The sequence below is a fragment of the Physeter macrocephalus genome, chromosome 2, assembly GCF_002837175.3.
Source record: "Physeter macrocephalus isolate SW-GA chromosome 2, ASM283717v5, whole genome shotgun sequence".
NCBI lineage: Eukaryota > Metazoa > Chordata > Mammalia > Artiodactyla > Physeteridae > Physeter > Physeter macrocephalus.
The window spans coordinates 99,806,386-99,824,341 of record NC_041215.1 but is presented as its reverse complement, the minus strand read 5'-3'; the positions used below and the strand labels follow the sequence as shown (position 1 = coordinate 99,824,341).

The window sequence follows — 17,956 nt, the reverse complement described above, 5'->3', positions numbered from 1 at the left end:
CTTATCTCTCATTTTCAGGAATTTCTGTTGATTTATAGGCTATTTCAAAGTAGGTATCATTCTTGGTCTCCTTTAAGTGAGTTAATCCTTGTTAGTTTGACTTCAGATAATTTTGAGACAGAACACTTTTGTTTTCATTAGAAGTGAATGTATTTATGTTCATTACTTACTTGTAGTGATATTAGATGCCAAAAGAACTACAAAATAAACTAGATTTGAGAACATAGAAACTATATAAAAATATATTTCTCTTTGGGAAGAGATACATGGGTGAACATTTTCTTGTAAAAACTTGTAGAGGAAGGGCAGGAGAGAGAGAAAAAAGAATACAAAAAATAATGCATCAAAAATAATAGTTCAGGGACTTCCCTGGTGGCACAGTGGTTAAGAATCCGCCTGCCAATTCAGGGGACATGGGTTCGAGCCCTGGTCCAGGAAGGTCCCACATGCCGTGGATCAACTAAGCCCATGAGCCACAACTACTGAGCCTGTGCTCTAGAGCCTGCGAGCCACAACTGCTGAGCCCGCATGCTGCAGCTACTGAAGCCCGCATGCCTAGAGCCTCTGCTCTGCAACAAGAGAAAACACGGCAATGAGAAGACTGTGCACAGCAACCAAGAGTAGCCCCCGCTCACCCCAGCTAGAGAAAGCCCGTGCATAGCAAAGAAGACCCAACACAGCCAAAAAAAAAAAAAAAAAGTTTAATATTTTTAAAATAGGCAAAGAATATGGGAAAGTGGGAGGAAAATTTTGTCTTTTTAATATATAACTAATATGGTTATTTTAATTTTAATTAATGTAGTTAGGAAATCTAGAAAATGGAAATGTACTGCTATGTTAAAACCATGTGTTACAGAGACATAAATTCAGAAAGGCTTTACAAAATTCGATCTTTGTAGGCTTTTTAGATCTACGGTTTGAATTTCTATATCCTCACACATTCAAATACATGCCCAAGTGAAGGTCCATTCCACTCAGAAATTTTGGCCACAGCAAGGTCCCTAAAAGTGACTCTTTGGAAAAGTATGATCTGCAGATTCCACTGTAGGTCACTTAATTCCTGAGTGGGATCCATATTCTGGGACATGAACACAGGCCATCAGCCTGGTAGGCCACGTGGGTGACAGAAATGTGCTGAAAGGTATAGAGGGAGAGTGGCGAGAGGGGGGGATGTCATTGACTTCACTGAAGGAGCACATTACCTAAGACAGCATTTGGTCACTGGCCAAATCTTCCTCTAGGAAGCATCTCACATCCTCTACCACAGGAACTTTGCTCTTGATATTCCTTCTACCTGGGTCACTCCTCCCATTATCCACACGGCTTGCCCGCTTACCTCCTTGAGATCTCAGCTCAAATATAACCTTACCATAGAGGCTCATCTTAGACCATCTCTACGCGCTATAGCTCTTTATCCCTTGTCTCGCTTTATTCTTCATAACACTGAGTGTCATTTGACCCCGTCTATATTTTTGCTTACTTATTGCCTCTACTAGAACAGAAGCTTTATGAGAGCAACAGCTTTATTTATTCACTGCTTTCTGCAATGCCTGATACATGACAAGCACTCAAGAAATATTGTCGAATGAGTGCATAAAGGGAAGAAAGAAGGCATCTTACTATCCATAACGTGCTTCGTCACGTGGGGTTATAATGCTTTGCTTTCTTCCAATTATGAGAGCAGTTCCTATTTGCTGTTGTATATGTGGGGTATGTACAGTTACTAGTTTCTAAACTTTTTCAGATCCTGTCCTGCCTCAGATGTCAGATTACTGAGTTTTGACAATGGCTGTTGAGCTCTTTGGGCATTTAATAAGGTTCATAATATACTAACTCTTCATTTTTAGTGACTACTTCATATTCATATAGTGTCATGAGTTTAAGGCCTTGGCTCAAAACCTTGAAATGGCACCTGACTTCGTAGGGAGGAATTTGGAATAAAAGTCCAGCAGTCCATAAGACCTTGTATGTGTACCTTTCCCCAGTTTTTTCAGGTTACCTCCTGCTCTCACCTTCGTTCACCCACAACACAGGCCTCCTGGCTTTTTTCTGCCTGGAATGCTCTCCCCACAGGTGTTGACCCTCTGGGCTGGATCCCTACTGCCTGTGATCAAATCTTTCCTTCTCTGTGAGGCACAACGACCACCGTAATTAGTGCTGCAGCCTCACATCCCACTAGCAGTTCCAGTCTTGCTTGACTTGCTCTATTCTTCTTTCTTTCGCAGTTCCATAGCATGTATATCACCTTCTAACTTGCTGTACAGTTCATTTGTTATGTTTGTTGTCCATCTCCCGCAGGTGGCATGCCAGCTCCTGAGGGCAGAGGATTTTTTTCCCTCACTGATTTGTCCACAGTGCTGAGCACAGTGCTAGGCCCATTATTCTCACCATCTCAAAAAATATAACGTGATTGAGCTTAACACTCTTAACTTGCGCTTTATTTCTGTTTACTCAAAAAGATTTCACTACTTTAGGTGACTGTTTCCTCTCCACACACTTTTACCAAACTAGACAACCCAATATAATTTCACTAAATGATTTTTGAGATATAAAACTGGCTTACCACTTTGCATTCCCTTTGGTTTCTGCATTGCTCTCAATCGTTGATGTGCCAAACATCTGGTTTGCTTGTTAAATATAGATACTCAGCACAAGCAACCCAAGAAAAAATAGATAAATTGGGTTTCATCAAAGTTAAAAATTTTCATGTTTCAAAAGACACTATGTAGAAAGTGAAAAGAAAACCCATAGAATGGAAGAAAATATTTGCAAATCATGTATCCGATGAGCGTCTAATATCCAGAATACATAAAGAACTATTACACAGCAATAGTGAAAGACGAATAACCTAATTTAAAAGTGGAGAGAGGATTTGAATAGACATTTCCCCAAAGACGATATACAAATGGCCAATAGGTACATGAAACAATGTTTAACATCACTAGTAATTAGGGAAATACAAATCAAGATCACAGTGAAGTACCCCCTAACAACCAATAGGATGGCTGTAATTTTAAAAACAACAACAACAACTGGATAATAACATCGCTTGTGGGAATGTTATATGGTGCAGCTGCTTTGGAAAACAGTTTGGTAGTTCCTCAAAATGTTAAACATAGAGTTACCATATGACCCAGAAATTCCACTCCTAGCTCTATACCCAGAGAAGTGAAAACATAGATATACACAAAAACTTGTACATGAGTGTTAGCAGAAGTATTGATAATAGCCAAAAGTGGAAACAACTCAAATATACATTAGCTGATGAATAGACAAACAAAATGCGGTGTGTGTGTGTGTGTATACACACAGTAGAACTCTATTCAGCCGTAAAAAGAAATACTGATACACGCTACAACATGGATGAACCTAGAAAACATTACACTAAGTGAAAGAAGCTAGACACAAAAGGCCACATATAATATTTTCCCATTTATATGGAATGTCCAGAATAAGCAAATCCATAGTGACAGAAAGGAGATTACTGGTTGCCAGGGGCTGTGGCGGCATATGGGGTGGGGATAATAATAAGTGACTGCTAATGGGTACAGGGTTTCTTTTTGGGGTGATGAGAAAGATCTAGAATTAGATGGTGGTGATGACTGCACAACTATGTGACTATTCTACAAAAACTGTTGAATCGTATGCTTTAAAAGAGTGAATTTTATCATGTGTAAATTATGTACCAATTAAAGCAATTTGTAATCAAGACTTTGAGGCAAATGAATTCAAAGCACAAATACAATATAAATATGCCAGAAATTACTTCCCCTGCAAAGATTTAGATTTATAATGGAAAATTTTATGTGTCAACTTTTAAAAATATAAGGGGTGGCAATGGAATAATAGTCCCCTGTATGGAAGAGAGGAGGGCAGGTATCAGCAGAAGTGAGAGTGAGGGAGCTTGCTAAGGTATTAAGAATGTTCTATATCTTGATCTTGGTGGTGGTCACCTGGGTGTAAATATGTGTAAAAATTCCAGGAGGTGTACACTTAAGATTTTTGTACCTCGTGCAAGGAAATTTTAAAAAAGAAAAAAAAAAAAGATCTTCCCAGTCTCGCCATCCTCAAAACTTTTAAGTCAGCAGGTCCAGAGTGGGGCCCTAGATTCATGTGTGTTGACAGTCTCTGAGAAACACTGCCTTAGGTTCTTGCTAAATTGCAGCTAGATAATAATATACTTGATTCATGCTTAGACACTGATGCCCAATATGTGAGGTTGTCTTAGCTTCCTTTTTCTCATAAGAAGGAGGAGGTCTTTGGTATCTCAATCCGAGGAAGTGACTATTGTCATATGTTGGGAAACTCAATTGTCCCATAGAGAAATAGCTTTAGAACTGGGGTGGGGGTGGGGAGTAAGTGGGAGGCTTCAGTCATACCATTTGTGTAGCTACTGCTGTTAGAAAAAGGGATGACACTATTATGTCAACCAGACAGCAGTGAAAACACTAAAATCATTACTCTTGAACACAATTAGGCTGATTCCAAGGCAGTTTGTAATAATTACATTTCTCAGTTCTGTAGTGTTTTCACATTTGTTGTCATTTCATTTTTGCCATGCATCTGTGAGATTTGTAAGGCAGGTATTACTACTTCCATTTTAGAAGGTGAAGAAGCTGATGCAGACAGGTTTAATGTTAGAAAGTTTGCTGACAAGAATATGCATTACTTGTTATCAAGTGTATTAGTCTACTAGTGCTGCCATAACAAAAATACCACAGACTGAGTGGCTTAAACAACAGAAATTTATTTTCTCATACCTCTGGAGGCCAAAAATACAAAATCAAGTTGCCATCGGTGTGGGTTTCTGGTGAAGGCTCTCTTCCTGGCTCACAGGGGGCCTCCGTATGTCCTCACACGGCCTTTCTTCTGTGTGTCTGCAAGGAAAGAGCGAGAGCTCTGGTGTTGCTTCCTTTCCTTGTAAGGACAGCAGTGCGATAGGATTAGGACTCCACCCATAGGAGCTCATTTAACCTTAATTACCTTCTTAATGGACCTCTCTCCAAATACAGTCACATTAAGGGGGTTAGGACTTCAACATATGAATATGCGGGGGAGCATAGTTCAGTCCAAAACAGACTGCAACCAAGGGACATTCATACCACTCTGAGGAAATACTTATTTTATGTAGCAAGCCTGATTAACTACTCTTTGCAGTCCCACAACATGTGCAGATACGCAGAGATTTATTTTAGTAGATCGCCCTCAGCAATTACTTACAACAAAAATAAGACAAATTTGCCCTCCACCTAAGACATTCCCTCTTTATCTAGAAAATGTACTTTTATTAAAAAAAATAATATCTATTGATTTGACAACAATTTTCAAGGTGTTATCTGGCTGAGAAAAGGAAAAGATCACTTCAAGGGAGTTGCAAAACCCTAGATACCAGTGCCCAGCTCTGTTATCTATATCTGAGTGAGCAGCAAATGCAGTCACTTACCTTCTCTAGTCTTTTTTTTCCCTTCTCAAGTCCTTAATGCTCTTTGCATATCTATAATCTACTTCAGTTCCCCCAATTTACCTTTATTTATTGATAACAGTGTAACTATGTATTATTCCAAATATATATGGTTAAAATTAATACTTAAAGTGAATATTATTATGAGCCAGTCCTTGTTTGGATATGCTTTTAATAAAACCCATAGAAATTTCTTGAGCACTTTTTATATTACTTGAGATGAGCACAGAAATGAAACTAAAAAAATAGAAGAATCAATTCCTAAAGCTGCTTTTTAATTATTATACAGGTCCTTAGAGTGTATTACGATCGCCTTCTGGATAATGCAGACAGAAGTTGGCTGATCAACTACATTCAAGAAATCTTGAAAAAATATATGCATGAAAATTTTCATGAACTTTTTCAAAGTTTGGATTTTGATAATGATGGAGTGGTGGAAGAAGATGACTTACACAGCTTAATGTTTTGTGATTTCCATGATCCCAAGAGAGAGGATACCAACTACAGAGAAGTTGCAGATGTAGATGCTCTCCGGGTGATAGTAGAAGCTCACCTAGAAGAATACAACAATGTGAGCAAAAAAACCCTGAACCTTGTCTTATTCCGATTTGCCATAGAGCACATCAGCCGAGTTTCCAGGATCCTGAAACAGCCTCGCAGCCATGCTCTTCTGGTTGGTGTTGGAGGGAGCGGAAGGCAGTCTGTCACCAGATTAGCTGCCCACATGGCTGATGCTTCAGTTTTCCAGGTTGAAATCTCCAAGGGCTATGGTAATTCTGAGTGGCATGAAGACTTAAAAGTGATCTTAAGGAAGTGTGCAGAAGGGGAGATGCAGGGTGTCTTCCTGTTTACAGATACGCAGATTAAAAAGGAGTCATTTCTAGAAGATGTCAACAATCTACTAAATGCTGGGGAGGTTCCGAATCTCTTTGCATTGGATGAGAAGCAGGAGATATGTGATAAGATGCGTCATTTAGATCGCCAACGGGATAAAACCAAACAAACTGATGGAAGCCCCATGGCTCTTTTCAACATGTTTATTGATCGCTGCCGCAACCAAATGCATGTTGTCCTTGCCATGAGTCCCATTGGAGATGCATTTCGGATTCGTCTTAGAAAGTTCCCTGCTCTTGTTAACTGCTGTACCATTGACTGGTTTCAGGTATTGTCATGTAAATTTTTGATAGACTTCTAGAAATATTGAATCTCCATCATGAGCATGACTTATTTTAGAGCCCCCCACCAAATTGTAGCTTAGCAGAATTTTCTGATCAATAATAATGTATTTTATGAAGTTACAATTCAAAAATCATTATAATAGAAAAATTTCTTATTGCTAGTGTATACAGTCATTGACATCAATTTATTGTAGAAAGTTTTAGGATAAAGTTGTGTATCAGTCAGTTTCCTGACAGGGAACAGAGAGCACCCTGGAAGGCCTCACTGAGGAAAGTTGAATGAGGGGACTGTTCATAGAGGTGTAGGCAGGATTAAAGGAACTTGAGAGGGATGGTCAGGTAGGAAGTGGTGGAGTGTAGCAAGAAGATGTTACTACAGCTGGGTAAAAAAGGGAATAGGGAGGAAAAAGTGTTACTGGAACTTGGAGCTGTGGAAGTAGGAATGTCTGATAGGAACAGGAACCCAAAACCTAGAGCTCAGTTTCTGCTGAGGAAGAAAGGAAGAGGGGTAGAAATGCCTCTACCTCTTTTCTTTTCCAGTATCTTTCCATTAGCAAACCCAACAGGACATCAAAAGGAAGAAAGCCTCAGCGACCACTTTTTCTAGTAAATTTCAGTATCAGGAAGGGCAGAGCAGACAAGGGGGTGGGGTAGGAAGTTTGCAAGCTGTGGCAGAGATCCTGTAAGTGAGATCTAACACATAAGAATTTTTGACCTTGGGGAATTTACATAGCCCCTTTGTTCCTCCATTTCCTGCTAAGATTAATTATTTCATGAAAAACATATTTATTGAACTCTTGCTTTGTAGCAGGTCTTATCCTAAAGCTGGAGGTGAATAGGAAAATGAAATAGACTAGGCTTCTGCTTTCCTTGAGTTTGCTTACTTACTTGCAAATCAGTGAAAAATAATTCATCATACAGGGTAGCATGTAGGTTTTCTGAATCAGTGACCTTTACGAGGAAAGATGAAGGACAAAATGTGCCAGTTCTGAGAGGATCTGGTAAGAGAATAAATTAGTGAAGACAAGGAGCTATATAGAAGGAATAAACGGCATGAGAGAAAATCAGGGTGACAAGGGCACAGTAACTGAGGGGGAAGTCATAGAGCTGAGGTCAGAAAGGTGGGAGCACCAGATCAGGTAGAGATTTACAAGTTGGGCTTTGGATTTTATTTTGAATGTGCTGGGAAGTCTTTGAAGGATTGTAAATTGAGAGTGTGAAAAGAGCTAATTTGCCTTTGATAAGATCACTCTGGCAGCTGCATAGAGCACAGAAGCAGGGAGACCAGTTTGGACACTTGGAAAATTCCAGGAAGATGGTAACAGAGAGTTGAACTGCGATGATGGTTGTGGGTGTAGAAAGAATGGAAAAGATTTGGAAGCTATTTTAGGGATGGTGCCCGTAGGACTTGCTTTTGGGTTAGATGTAGGATTGAAGAAGAGGAGGGGGATCAAGGATGACTTTGGCTTGAGCAACTGGGTGTAGGTGGAGATGTTGACTAAGTTGGGGAGGACTGCAACTATTTGGGGGGAGATAAGAACCGTGTTTTAGACTTGTTGAGTTTGAGATGGTTGTAAGAAAAATCAAAGAGGTAGTTGTTGATCTAATTCTGGGGTTTAGGGGAAAGGATAGTAACATTTACCTCAGAATTGTTGGGAGAATTAAATGAGATAATAATAGTAGAATGCGCACAAAGATAGACATTCTATAAATTTAGTCCCTTTTCTCTTCCTTGCTCCTGCAATACTCATGCCCGATTTCTCTAACCCCTGAACAAACCATGAAGGGTTAATATTGCACACAGTAGTTACTGGCTCCCTGTCCTAAGGGGTCAAGTACCTGGCGGAAGTTCCTCATGAGTGTCTGTCCCACCCCATCCCTCATGTTTTCCCCTGCATTTCCACCATCCGTGAAGGACCGCAGTAATAACAAACTCCTGTCAGTAAATTGGATCATGTACTGAAGCATTTATCTTAAATTCAGTCCTGGCCTGAAGATGCACTACAGGCAGTTGCCTCCCGCTTCTTGGAAGACATTGAAGTGTCAGAGGAAATACGAGATGGCTGTATTGAGTTGTGTAAAAGCTTTCACACTTCTACTGTAGATTTATCGACATCCTTCTATGTTGAACTTCAAAGATACAATTATGTGACTCCTACCTCTTATCTTGAATTAATTTCTACCTTCAAACTGTTGTTGGAAAAGAAAAGGAGGTAAAAACAAAATTTCTTATTTCAAAGTAAGCTATGGTGGTTTTTAAAACATTTGTGTGGACAAAAATGACATATCAATGATGTGGTAGAGATTTATTTCATATATGTATATACTGTGAGTTTTGTTACATCATTAAATGATTTACTCCACAGACATTTTTAGGGTAGGGAACAGGGCTTATTCTTTTGTGCAGATGCATTGCCCAGCACATGATAAATGCATAATCATATTTGTTTAAGGAATGAAGGTGTGCCACTCAGAGCTGTGGTAAGGCTCCAGGATATTTTGACAATGCTATTGGGTAAACAACACTAGTGAGTAATTTTTCTTTAATAAGTAGTTAGATAATAAATCTTCTCTTTAGGTATTGAACAGCTGAAACCCAGAGACAGCCACTCAATATGCATAACCAGCTTTCCTTCTTTAAGTAAACTCTTATTTGAAAACATCAATACAAACATCAATAAACTTATACGAATTTAAGCAATTTTTTATATTGCATTTGTAATTTTTAATATTTTTATTTCCCTCTTGAAGTCTGATTTAACAAACTAAACTTTCCCAGGTACTTAAATAATTTCTAAAATCTAGTAAGTTAAGCTTATACATATGGTAAGCCTTAAGTTCTTTTCAGTGTTTGACTATTGTCTAAAAACTTAATGAGATTTTTTTTACTTCAAAGCACAAATTAGCTCTGTTGATCAATTACATAACTTATATTGGAGTACAAGACTGATCTGTTCATCTAATAGACCAAATTCTTTTAAATATTAAAAAAATACTTAAAACACCAGATGTGCACAGATTCCTTGACAAAAAAATAATAAGTTTAGTTTTTGCATATTAACTGTAGTTCATTCTAAACCTTCCTATGGCTAACTCACTATCTCAGGCATTTTGAAGTACCTTTTCTCGTATTGTCCAAGCTGTTACCTAGATACTTGTGGGAAACTCCTTAGCTGTATTTATAGTGACTTTTGTAATGCCTTCCACAGCAGGAGTGTCATAGCTTTCCTATTCATCATGGCACACACCCCGTGTTGAATCATACCAATGGTATTTTTCCCATCTACCTAGTGAAATCTGCAAGTCGCACCCAAGGCTGCTACACAACTTAGCTGTATTTTACTATTTCTTTGGCTGTCATTTTTTTTTTTTTTTTTTTTTTTTTTTTTTTTTGCGATATGCGGGCCTCTCACTGTTGCGGCCTCTCCCGCTGCGGAGCACAGGCTCCGGACGCGCAGGCTCAGCGGCCATGGCTCACGGGCCCAGCCGCTCCGCGGCACGTGGCATCTTCCCGGACCGGGGCACGAACCCGCGTCCCCTGCATCGGCAGGCGGACTCCCAACCACTGCGCCAGCAGGAAAGCCCTGGCTGTCATTTTATTATTTCTTTCCATGTAGATCTTAGGATCTTTAACCTAATGGAATCTTGCTTTTCTCCCCCCATATTTTCCCATCCAGGGAGATCAAAACCACTTGGGGAGTCTGATTAATTTGGGGGCATCACTCATCTTTCTGTTTGATTATATGCTCACAGTATTTAAGGCCATCCTAACTGGAAGAAAGATTATAAAAATGAGATACAAACTTAGAGAAAGGTTGAAAGTAATAGGTTTCTAGGCATTTTGAGATATTCTTGTTGGCTTTCAACTTTCTCTTTTTAAAAATGTTCTCCTTTACCTCAACTAGAATTCCCACCCTGTAGTTATTCTTCCCTTAATAGCTAAAGTCTTTAGATCTCCTTATAGCCAGGTAGTACTGTAACTTAGAAGCAAGTTATCAGGTTCCCTGCCAAGAAACCAGTGTTTTCGCCAGCAAAGCATCACGTGGGATGAACCATCACACTGAAACTGCTTCATGTTGGCAGGAGTGAGACCTTTCCAGTGCTTGCTCCACAAGGGTTCCACTGAAACCAAACTCACAGATAATATGGTATCCTCTATCCAGTCTCCTCAGTTCCCATTGCTGTAACATGTTTTGCTCGGAGGGAATCACAAATGCCAAAAGTGTAGCATGTCCTGACTTGTAATGGTTTTTTCTTTCCCTATGACAGCCTTTTCAGTTTTCCAGCTCAAGCCAGTTAAGCACTCCGTTGAAGAGTGCGCTTCCACCTTTAGACAATTATCAGGTTGGTTCGTTACCTACTCCAACCAACTTTTTGAAGAGAATTTCTAAAATGTGTCACCTTTCACTTTGAGACATTATGGCATCGCAAATATTTAAAATGAAACATTATAAAGGAGAGTTTTCTCTACTCATAATGTATAATTATCTCTAGAACACATATGAATGCAGATAAAAAATTTAAAGTATGTTAAAATATTACATTATTTTGAATCAATTATTATTACCTTATAATAATTTTGCACCAAAAAAGTGTTGAGCTTTATTCTCTATTGGCCACTTTTATCTTAAATAAAAAAAATTCCTGGGGCCTTCCCTGGTGGCGCAGTGGTTGAGAGTCCTCCTACCGATGCAAGGGACGCGGGTTCGTGCCCCGGTCTGGGAGGATCCCACGTGCCGCGGAGCGGCTGGGCCCGTGAGCCATGGCCGCTGGGCCTGTGCGTCCCGAGCCTGTGCTCCGCAGCGGGGGAGGCCGCGGCAGTGAGGGGCCCGCATACCGCAAAAAAAAAAAAAAAAAAAAAAATTCCTATTTCAAGATACTTAACACATCTTAAAATTATATGCCACATTTGGCAGCATTCAAAATAATATATTTTGGGCACTGAAGTCTATTTAAAATAACTGATTATAAAAGGATTTTAAGGAACAATAATGTTGTTAGAATAAACTTCCCAAGGTGACTAATTGTAGAGGCACATCATTCATCTTGGTATAGGAGGTTCCTTGCCTTATACTTAGTGTATTTATCTTTTGAATTTGTTATATGCCTAGAGATTGTCAGGTACTGGAAATACAAAAAATCCCAAGACATACTGTCTACTTTTAATTGCACACAATCTAAAGTTCTAGAGTTTATATTTTTCACAAAATTGTTAATATATGTGAAAATCTTTCAAACCACTTTTTAAAAATTGAAGTATACCTGATTTACAATGTTGTGTCAGTTTCAGGTATTAAGCAAAGCCATTCAGTTATATATATTTATAACCTTTCAGATTCTCTTCCATTATAGGTTATTTACAAGATACTGACTATAGTTCCCCATGCTATACATTAGGTCCACTTCTTTAGTTATGCCTTGAAAAAGCCTGAAAAGCTCAAGAACGCTTAATTTTTTTCCTTGAAGGAGGAGCTAGAGCCTGACAGCTAACCTTGTTTTACCTTTGCTTTCAGTGAAGTAATGAAAATGAAAAAGAGGTATGAAGTGGGTTTGGATAAACTGGATTCTGCTGCATCTCAAGTAGCCACAATGCAATTCGAGTTAGAGGCTCTACATCCTCAATTAAAAGTTGCTAGCAAAGAGGTTGATGAAATGATGATGATCATAGAGAGGGAGTCTGTAGAAGTTGCCAAAACTGAAAAAATAGTGAAAGCTGATGAAACAATAGCAAATGAACAAGCTATGGCTGCCAAAGCCATCAAAGATGAATGTGATGCTGACCTGGCAGGGGCCTTGCCCATATTAGAGTCAGCTCTAGCTGCCCTTGACACTCTCACTGCACAGGTAAGAGCACAGCCACAGGCTTGCTGGGACATGCATCATCATAGCTTAAGAAAGTACTTAATATTGTGTGCTACGATCTAGTCTGTCTTTCCAAATTAGTCTCCACATTTAATACGATTGAAATCATTTTCAAATTGGCAAAAAGATTCCCTCATTCACCTGGAAAAAAAGAAATGTACATGCATGACTAAGACAATTTTGAAAAAGAAGCAAGCTTCCAAATGTTCTAAACAACCATACAACAACTGTTATTTCAGGAACTTTGCAGAACAACTTTAATCAACAGGGGGTCTGGGGTATAAGACCCAAGTACATATTTTTATGCTATGTGCACCTATTTCATATTTAGACACTTGTAATTGGAATACACCTTACAGTATATATGATAAAGTGTTATGTCAATGTTTGTCTTTTGTTTTTTGTGATACATAATATGGCTTATAATGTTACATTTTATAATAGCATGTCTAAACTTTGAAATTTATTAAAAATTAAGGTGTGAAGGTGAACATTTCAATTAAGAAAGATAAAGATGAATTTTAAAAAATAAATAGTGTTGGGAATCTTGGCTAAACTTTTGGGTGAGGTAGGGGAGAAAGTGTTAGATCCTTTCATCACACCTTACTCCAAAATAGATTTCAGATTGAAATTTAAATATAAATAGTTATGTTACTATAAAAATGGTAGAAAATGTAGGTCAGATGTTAATAATCTTGGAATGTAAACTAGAACCTAGGATTTCTTTGGTATAAGAAATCAGGAACAAAAAACTCTAAGCAATATTGTTCGTAATATATATGCTCTCTTTTGTATTTTTCATAAATAATAAAAAATTTTTAAAGTACTGAATTTTAGTACCTAAAAACCAACACATTTTGTTTGGTATAAACACCATGGACAGAAATTTAGAAATGCTGAGGAAAAACTTTTCAACTATATGGTAAACAAGGTATTAATATGCTTCTATGTGAAAAGCTCTTACAAATCAATAACAAGCTCTAAGATAAGAAAGTAAATGGTATAAAGAAGTACTAATTCACAAAGGAGGAAATACACAGTCAATAAACATATGAATACAAAATTTCAATAAACATATCATACCTCATTTGTATTTAAAGAAATACAGATCAAAATAAAATTTATTTGGCCTGTCAGAATGCCTACCAGTGTTGCTAAGGGTGTATGTAGTAAAACAGCAGGCACCCTTCTGCTTTCTGGAGGGCAGTTTGTCAATATTTGTCAAAAGCTTTAAAAAAATAAAAGACATTAAGACTTTAATTCAGTATGGCAATTGTAATAGTAAAAAAAAGAAAAAGGCACAGATAGGGTATTAGAATTATGGTTCTTATCTATGCATTGGAAGGCTATCTATGCAGCCATTAAAAATGATGTAAGTGTTTACTAGCATGAGCGGATGTTTGCTATGTATTGTGATTGAAATAGAACAGATTTTAAAACAGCGTGTATGTTAAGTATACTATGATTCCATTGGTTAAAATACAGCATATACACTGGTTTATAGCATATACATATGAAAAAGATATAGAGGAATATAAAGGAAAATGTTTACAGGAGCTAACTATATATGATCGGTTTATAGGAGACATTCATATGTATAATTTCTCTGTGTTTTTCTGTTTGCATCTATGACTTTTATAGCTTCTCAGAAGCAACAAAACTCTTTACTTTGTGACAGCCAAACTCTCATTCATGTGTTTTTGCAGTAGATTTCATGTATAAGTAATGTCATATAGGGTATCTTCCCGTTACTCTTTTTTATTTACAACTTTTCCTTTGGGATAAACTTCTCAACACTTCTTGACACAATTCTATCGCTTTCACTGTTTCTACCCAGTGAACAGTGAGTTTCTATCTTATGGCTTAATTTGAAAATAGGAACCGATTACAAGTCGTATGTAAACAATTCTTTTTTAATAATAGCATGTTATTATTTCAAGGACATTACAGTGGTAAAATCCATGAAGAGTCCTCCCGCTGGTGTCAGGCTTGTTATGGAAGCTGTATGCATCTTGAAAGGCATCAAAGCTGACAAAATCCCTGACCCAACAGGTTCAGGGAAAAAAATTGAGGATTTCTGGGGTCCCGCCAAAAGACTTCTTGGTGACATTCGATTTCTACAGTCACTTCATGAATATGACAAGGACAATATTCCTCCCGCTTACATGAACATCATAAGAAAAAATTATATTCCAAATCCAGATTTTGTTCCAGAAAAGATTAGAAATGCTTCCACAGCAGCTGAAGGTCTGTGCAAATGGGTCATAGCAATGGATTCGTATGACAGGTAAGTACTAACAAAAAGAAAATGAACTGGTGTGTTTTATTTTCAGGTTTGGCCATTTAAATAATATAAAGAGCTACATAGGTGAGAGGGTCCTCAGAAAATCCTGTCTAATGCCTGTTATATGACATATTTACTGGAGGCAAGACTATACCAACTAAATAGTATAATACAATGATACTTCAACTTTTCGGACTCAGGAACCCTTGACATTCTTAAAAATTATTGCAGACCCCAAAACCTTTTTTATCTACCATATTAGAAATTAAAACTGAGAATTTTAAAAAATATTTACTTCATTTTTAAATAGCAATAAAAAAAACTCCACATGTTTACATAAGTAACTTTTTTTAATCCACATTTTCAAAAAAAGTTGTGAGAAAAGTGGTGGTGTTTCATATTTTTGCACATCTCTTTACTATGTGCTTTAATCGAAGACAGCTGGACTCTCATATCTGCTTCTTCATTCAATCTGTGGTGGGATATATTGTTTTGATTGAAGTATATGAGGAAAATGCAGCCTCACACAGATGTTTAGTTGTGCAAGGAGGACCTCTTGGAGTCCCTGCAGGGGAGGGGACATGTCTTGGACCACATTTTGAAAACCACCCTTAGCCTATATTCTTTGTTTAGACAAACAGCCTTTTTTGATGATTGTATGAGAAATACTTATATACAAAACAGAGTAAAAATTTTTGGTTATTTCTTCAAAACAGGAACTATTACTGGATGTCTTTCAAACTCATCAGCAGTTTGAATCATTGTACATATATATTACAGGCTATGTATATCTTGGACCATGATATGTTAATGATAAATTTTAATTTAATGTTTTATCATTTATTTAGAAAGATAACATGACTTAATTCCATTTTCCAGATAGAAGAGAATTTAGATCCATCCTTTTTCCTACATAGTCCCTTTTATTACCGACATACATATTTATAAAATAGCTGGTTTTAGTTAGGGATATATTCTGAAATTTGAGAAGAGTACAATATAAAGACAGGAGTGTCATTCTTAGATGTATTTAATAAAACTGGAAGAGAAAAAAAAAGAGTTGGGGAACTGAGGAAGTGGGTGGACACACACAAAATCATTTTAACTATTTTGAGATGAAAATAAAATAGATTAACCCATTTAATTATTTAAAATAATAAAAAAATTTTAAAAATGACCAGTAAAATGATGTAAATAAAATACCCTTCTTCTCCTCATCATAATTAAGCCTTAACGAATTAGACTAGTTTCCACAAACACTGCTCTATTTTACACGTATATGCTTATTCTCCTTTTCCAAAATCACCGAAATTGACATTGATGACAACTGAATATTTTTTGGGGGGTAAAAAAATTACTTATTTGAAAACATTGTGTGTATGTGTATACATTATGTGTATCTATTTTAATAGTCATGTTTTATGTGCTGAGATCAGGTTTGACTGATTCCTGAATGAAATATAGAATATAGAAATCAGTATAGGTTATACATGAAGATGTGTTTTGAGTTATAGTAAAGATATTAGAAAAGTAAATTCAGTGATGGAAAGTACACTAGAATATTAAACATGTATTTAATTTTCCAATTTTACTTTTGGCAGAGTGGCAAAAATAGTAGCTCCCAAAAAGATAAAATTGGCTGCAGCTGAAGGGGAGCTTAAAATTGCCATGGATGGTCTCAGAAAGAAGCAGTCAGTGCTTCGGGAAGTTCAGGACAAGCTGACCAAGCTTCAGGACACACTCGAACTAAATAAACAAAAGAAGGCTGACTTGGAAAACCAGGTATAGGATAATACAGACAAATATGGGCAAATCCTCAATTATTCTAAATAAAAATGATGTTCATGCTAGCACAAACACAGCAATCCTGTTTTCTTCCTGGTCAGTGGTTGGCAAACAGTGGACCACAGGCCAAGTCCACCATTGTCAGTTTTTGTACAGCCCACAAGCTAATAATGGTTTTGACATTTTTAAATGATTATATAAGTACCTATATAATATCCTCATTTTTGCCTCTTGGTCCACAGAGTCTAAAATATTTACCTGCTGGCTCTTTACCCCACAAAAAGAAAAATATTGTCAATAATCTTCGTTGTAGATTACTAGAATATTGAGCTAGATTATTTAAATCATTCTTCATTATAAGTGAGAAAATGGAGAACCAAAATGTTAAGTGACTTAGGTTATATAAGAGTTAATAACTGATTGTCTTTGCTGTACACCTGAAACTAACACAACATTGTTAATCAACTATACTCCAATAAAAATTATTTTTTTAAAAAAAAGAGTTAATGGCAGAGCTGAGGTTAGAACTCAGAACCATCGTGTGTCCACTGAAAATGTCTTTAAGACTAAAATCATTGCTCTTAGATAGTGATACCATTTGCAAAAATTAATTGCTAGAGTCTGATTATGTTCCAGAAAAAAGTCAAAATATTTTATAACAGTCAACATTTATTGAGTGCTTAAATGCAAGGCACTGTTGTTCTGAGAGCAATGTATATTATCTCACTGATTCTCACAAAAGCTTTCTGAGGGAGGTAATCTTTTCGAACCATTTTGTAATAACTAAAGCACAGAAAAGTTAAGCAACTTACTCATGGTCAGTGCAGCTTCTAAGCTAAGATCCAAACCCAGGCAATCTGACTCTAATAGCTATGCTCTTTCTCACTGTACTAGACTGCTTCTTTCTGTAGGATATGTGCACAAATTCTATATTTGTGCAATATGTGACATGGTGCTAATCTTAAAAATGTGACCTATTATTAGGCGTGGGTTCCAAGTGATCAGTTTTAGTTTAAATAATATAACTAAAAAATGGGTATGTGGTTGCTCACTGTAAACATTTTTCAACTGTGTTGTATGTTTGAAATAACTTTTCATAATAAAATGTTGGAAATTATGGTAATGTAAATTGAATGCATGCATATACGTGTATTAAAAATCTACTTTTGGAAGAGAAATTCTGGCTAAAATATTTTTACTTGGTGGTTTCTGATGGCAACTTTATTAGAGTCCAAGACCTGATTCAACATTTTAATACTGTTGAAAGAAGAATGGGTGAAGAACGAAACTTGGAAGCAAAAGATATTAAAGGAGGGAAAATTAAGAGAGAAAGGTTTTTATTTAGGAAGTATCAAAAATATTAACAACTACTTACCTTCTTTTTTA

At 37.0% G+C, this 17,956-nt stretch overlaps 1 protein-coding gene across 1 annotated transcript in view; it reads left to right on the top strand.

Annotated features, from left to right (window-relative positions):
- The window catches only part of DNAH7 (dynein axonemal heavy chain 7), a 242,092-nt gene that overhangs the window by 139,583 nt on the left and 84,553 nt on the right, over positions 1–17,956 (top strand). Inside the window, exons 40-44 of the mRNA XM_055089198.1 lie at positions 5,751–6,623; positions 8,623–8,852; positions 12,153–12,483; positions 14,442–14,788; positions 16,387–16,567. Coding sequence (XP_054945173.1) covers positions 5,751–6,623; positions 8,623–8,852; positions 12,153–12,483; positions 14,442–14,788; positions 16,387–16,567 — 1,962 coding nt within the window. The remainder of the gene's footprint in view (positions 1–5,750; positions 6,624–8,622; positions 8,853–12,152; positions 12,484–14,441; positions 14,789–16,386; positions 16,568–17,956) is intronic.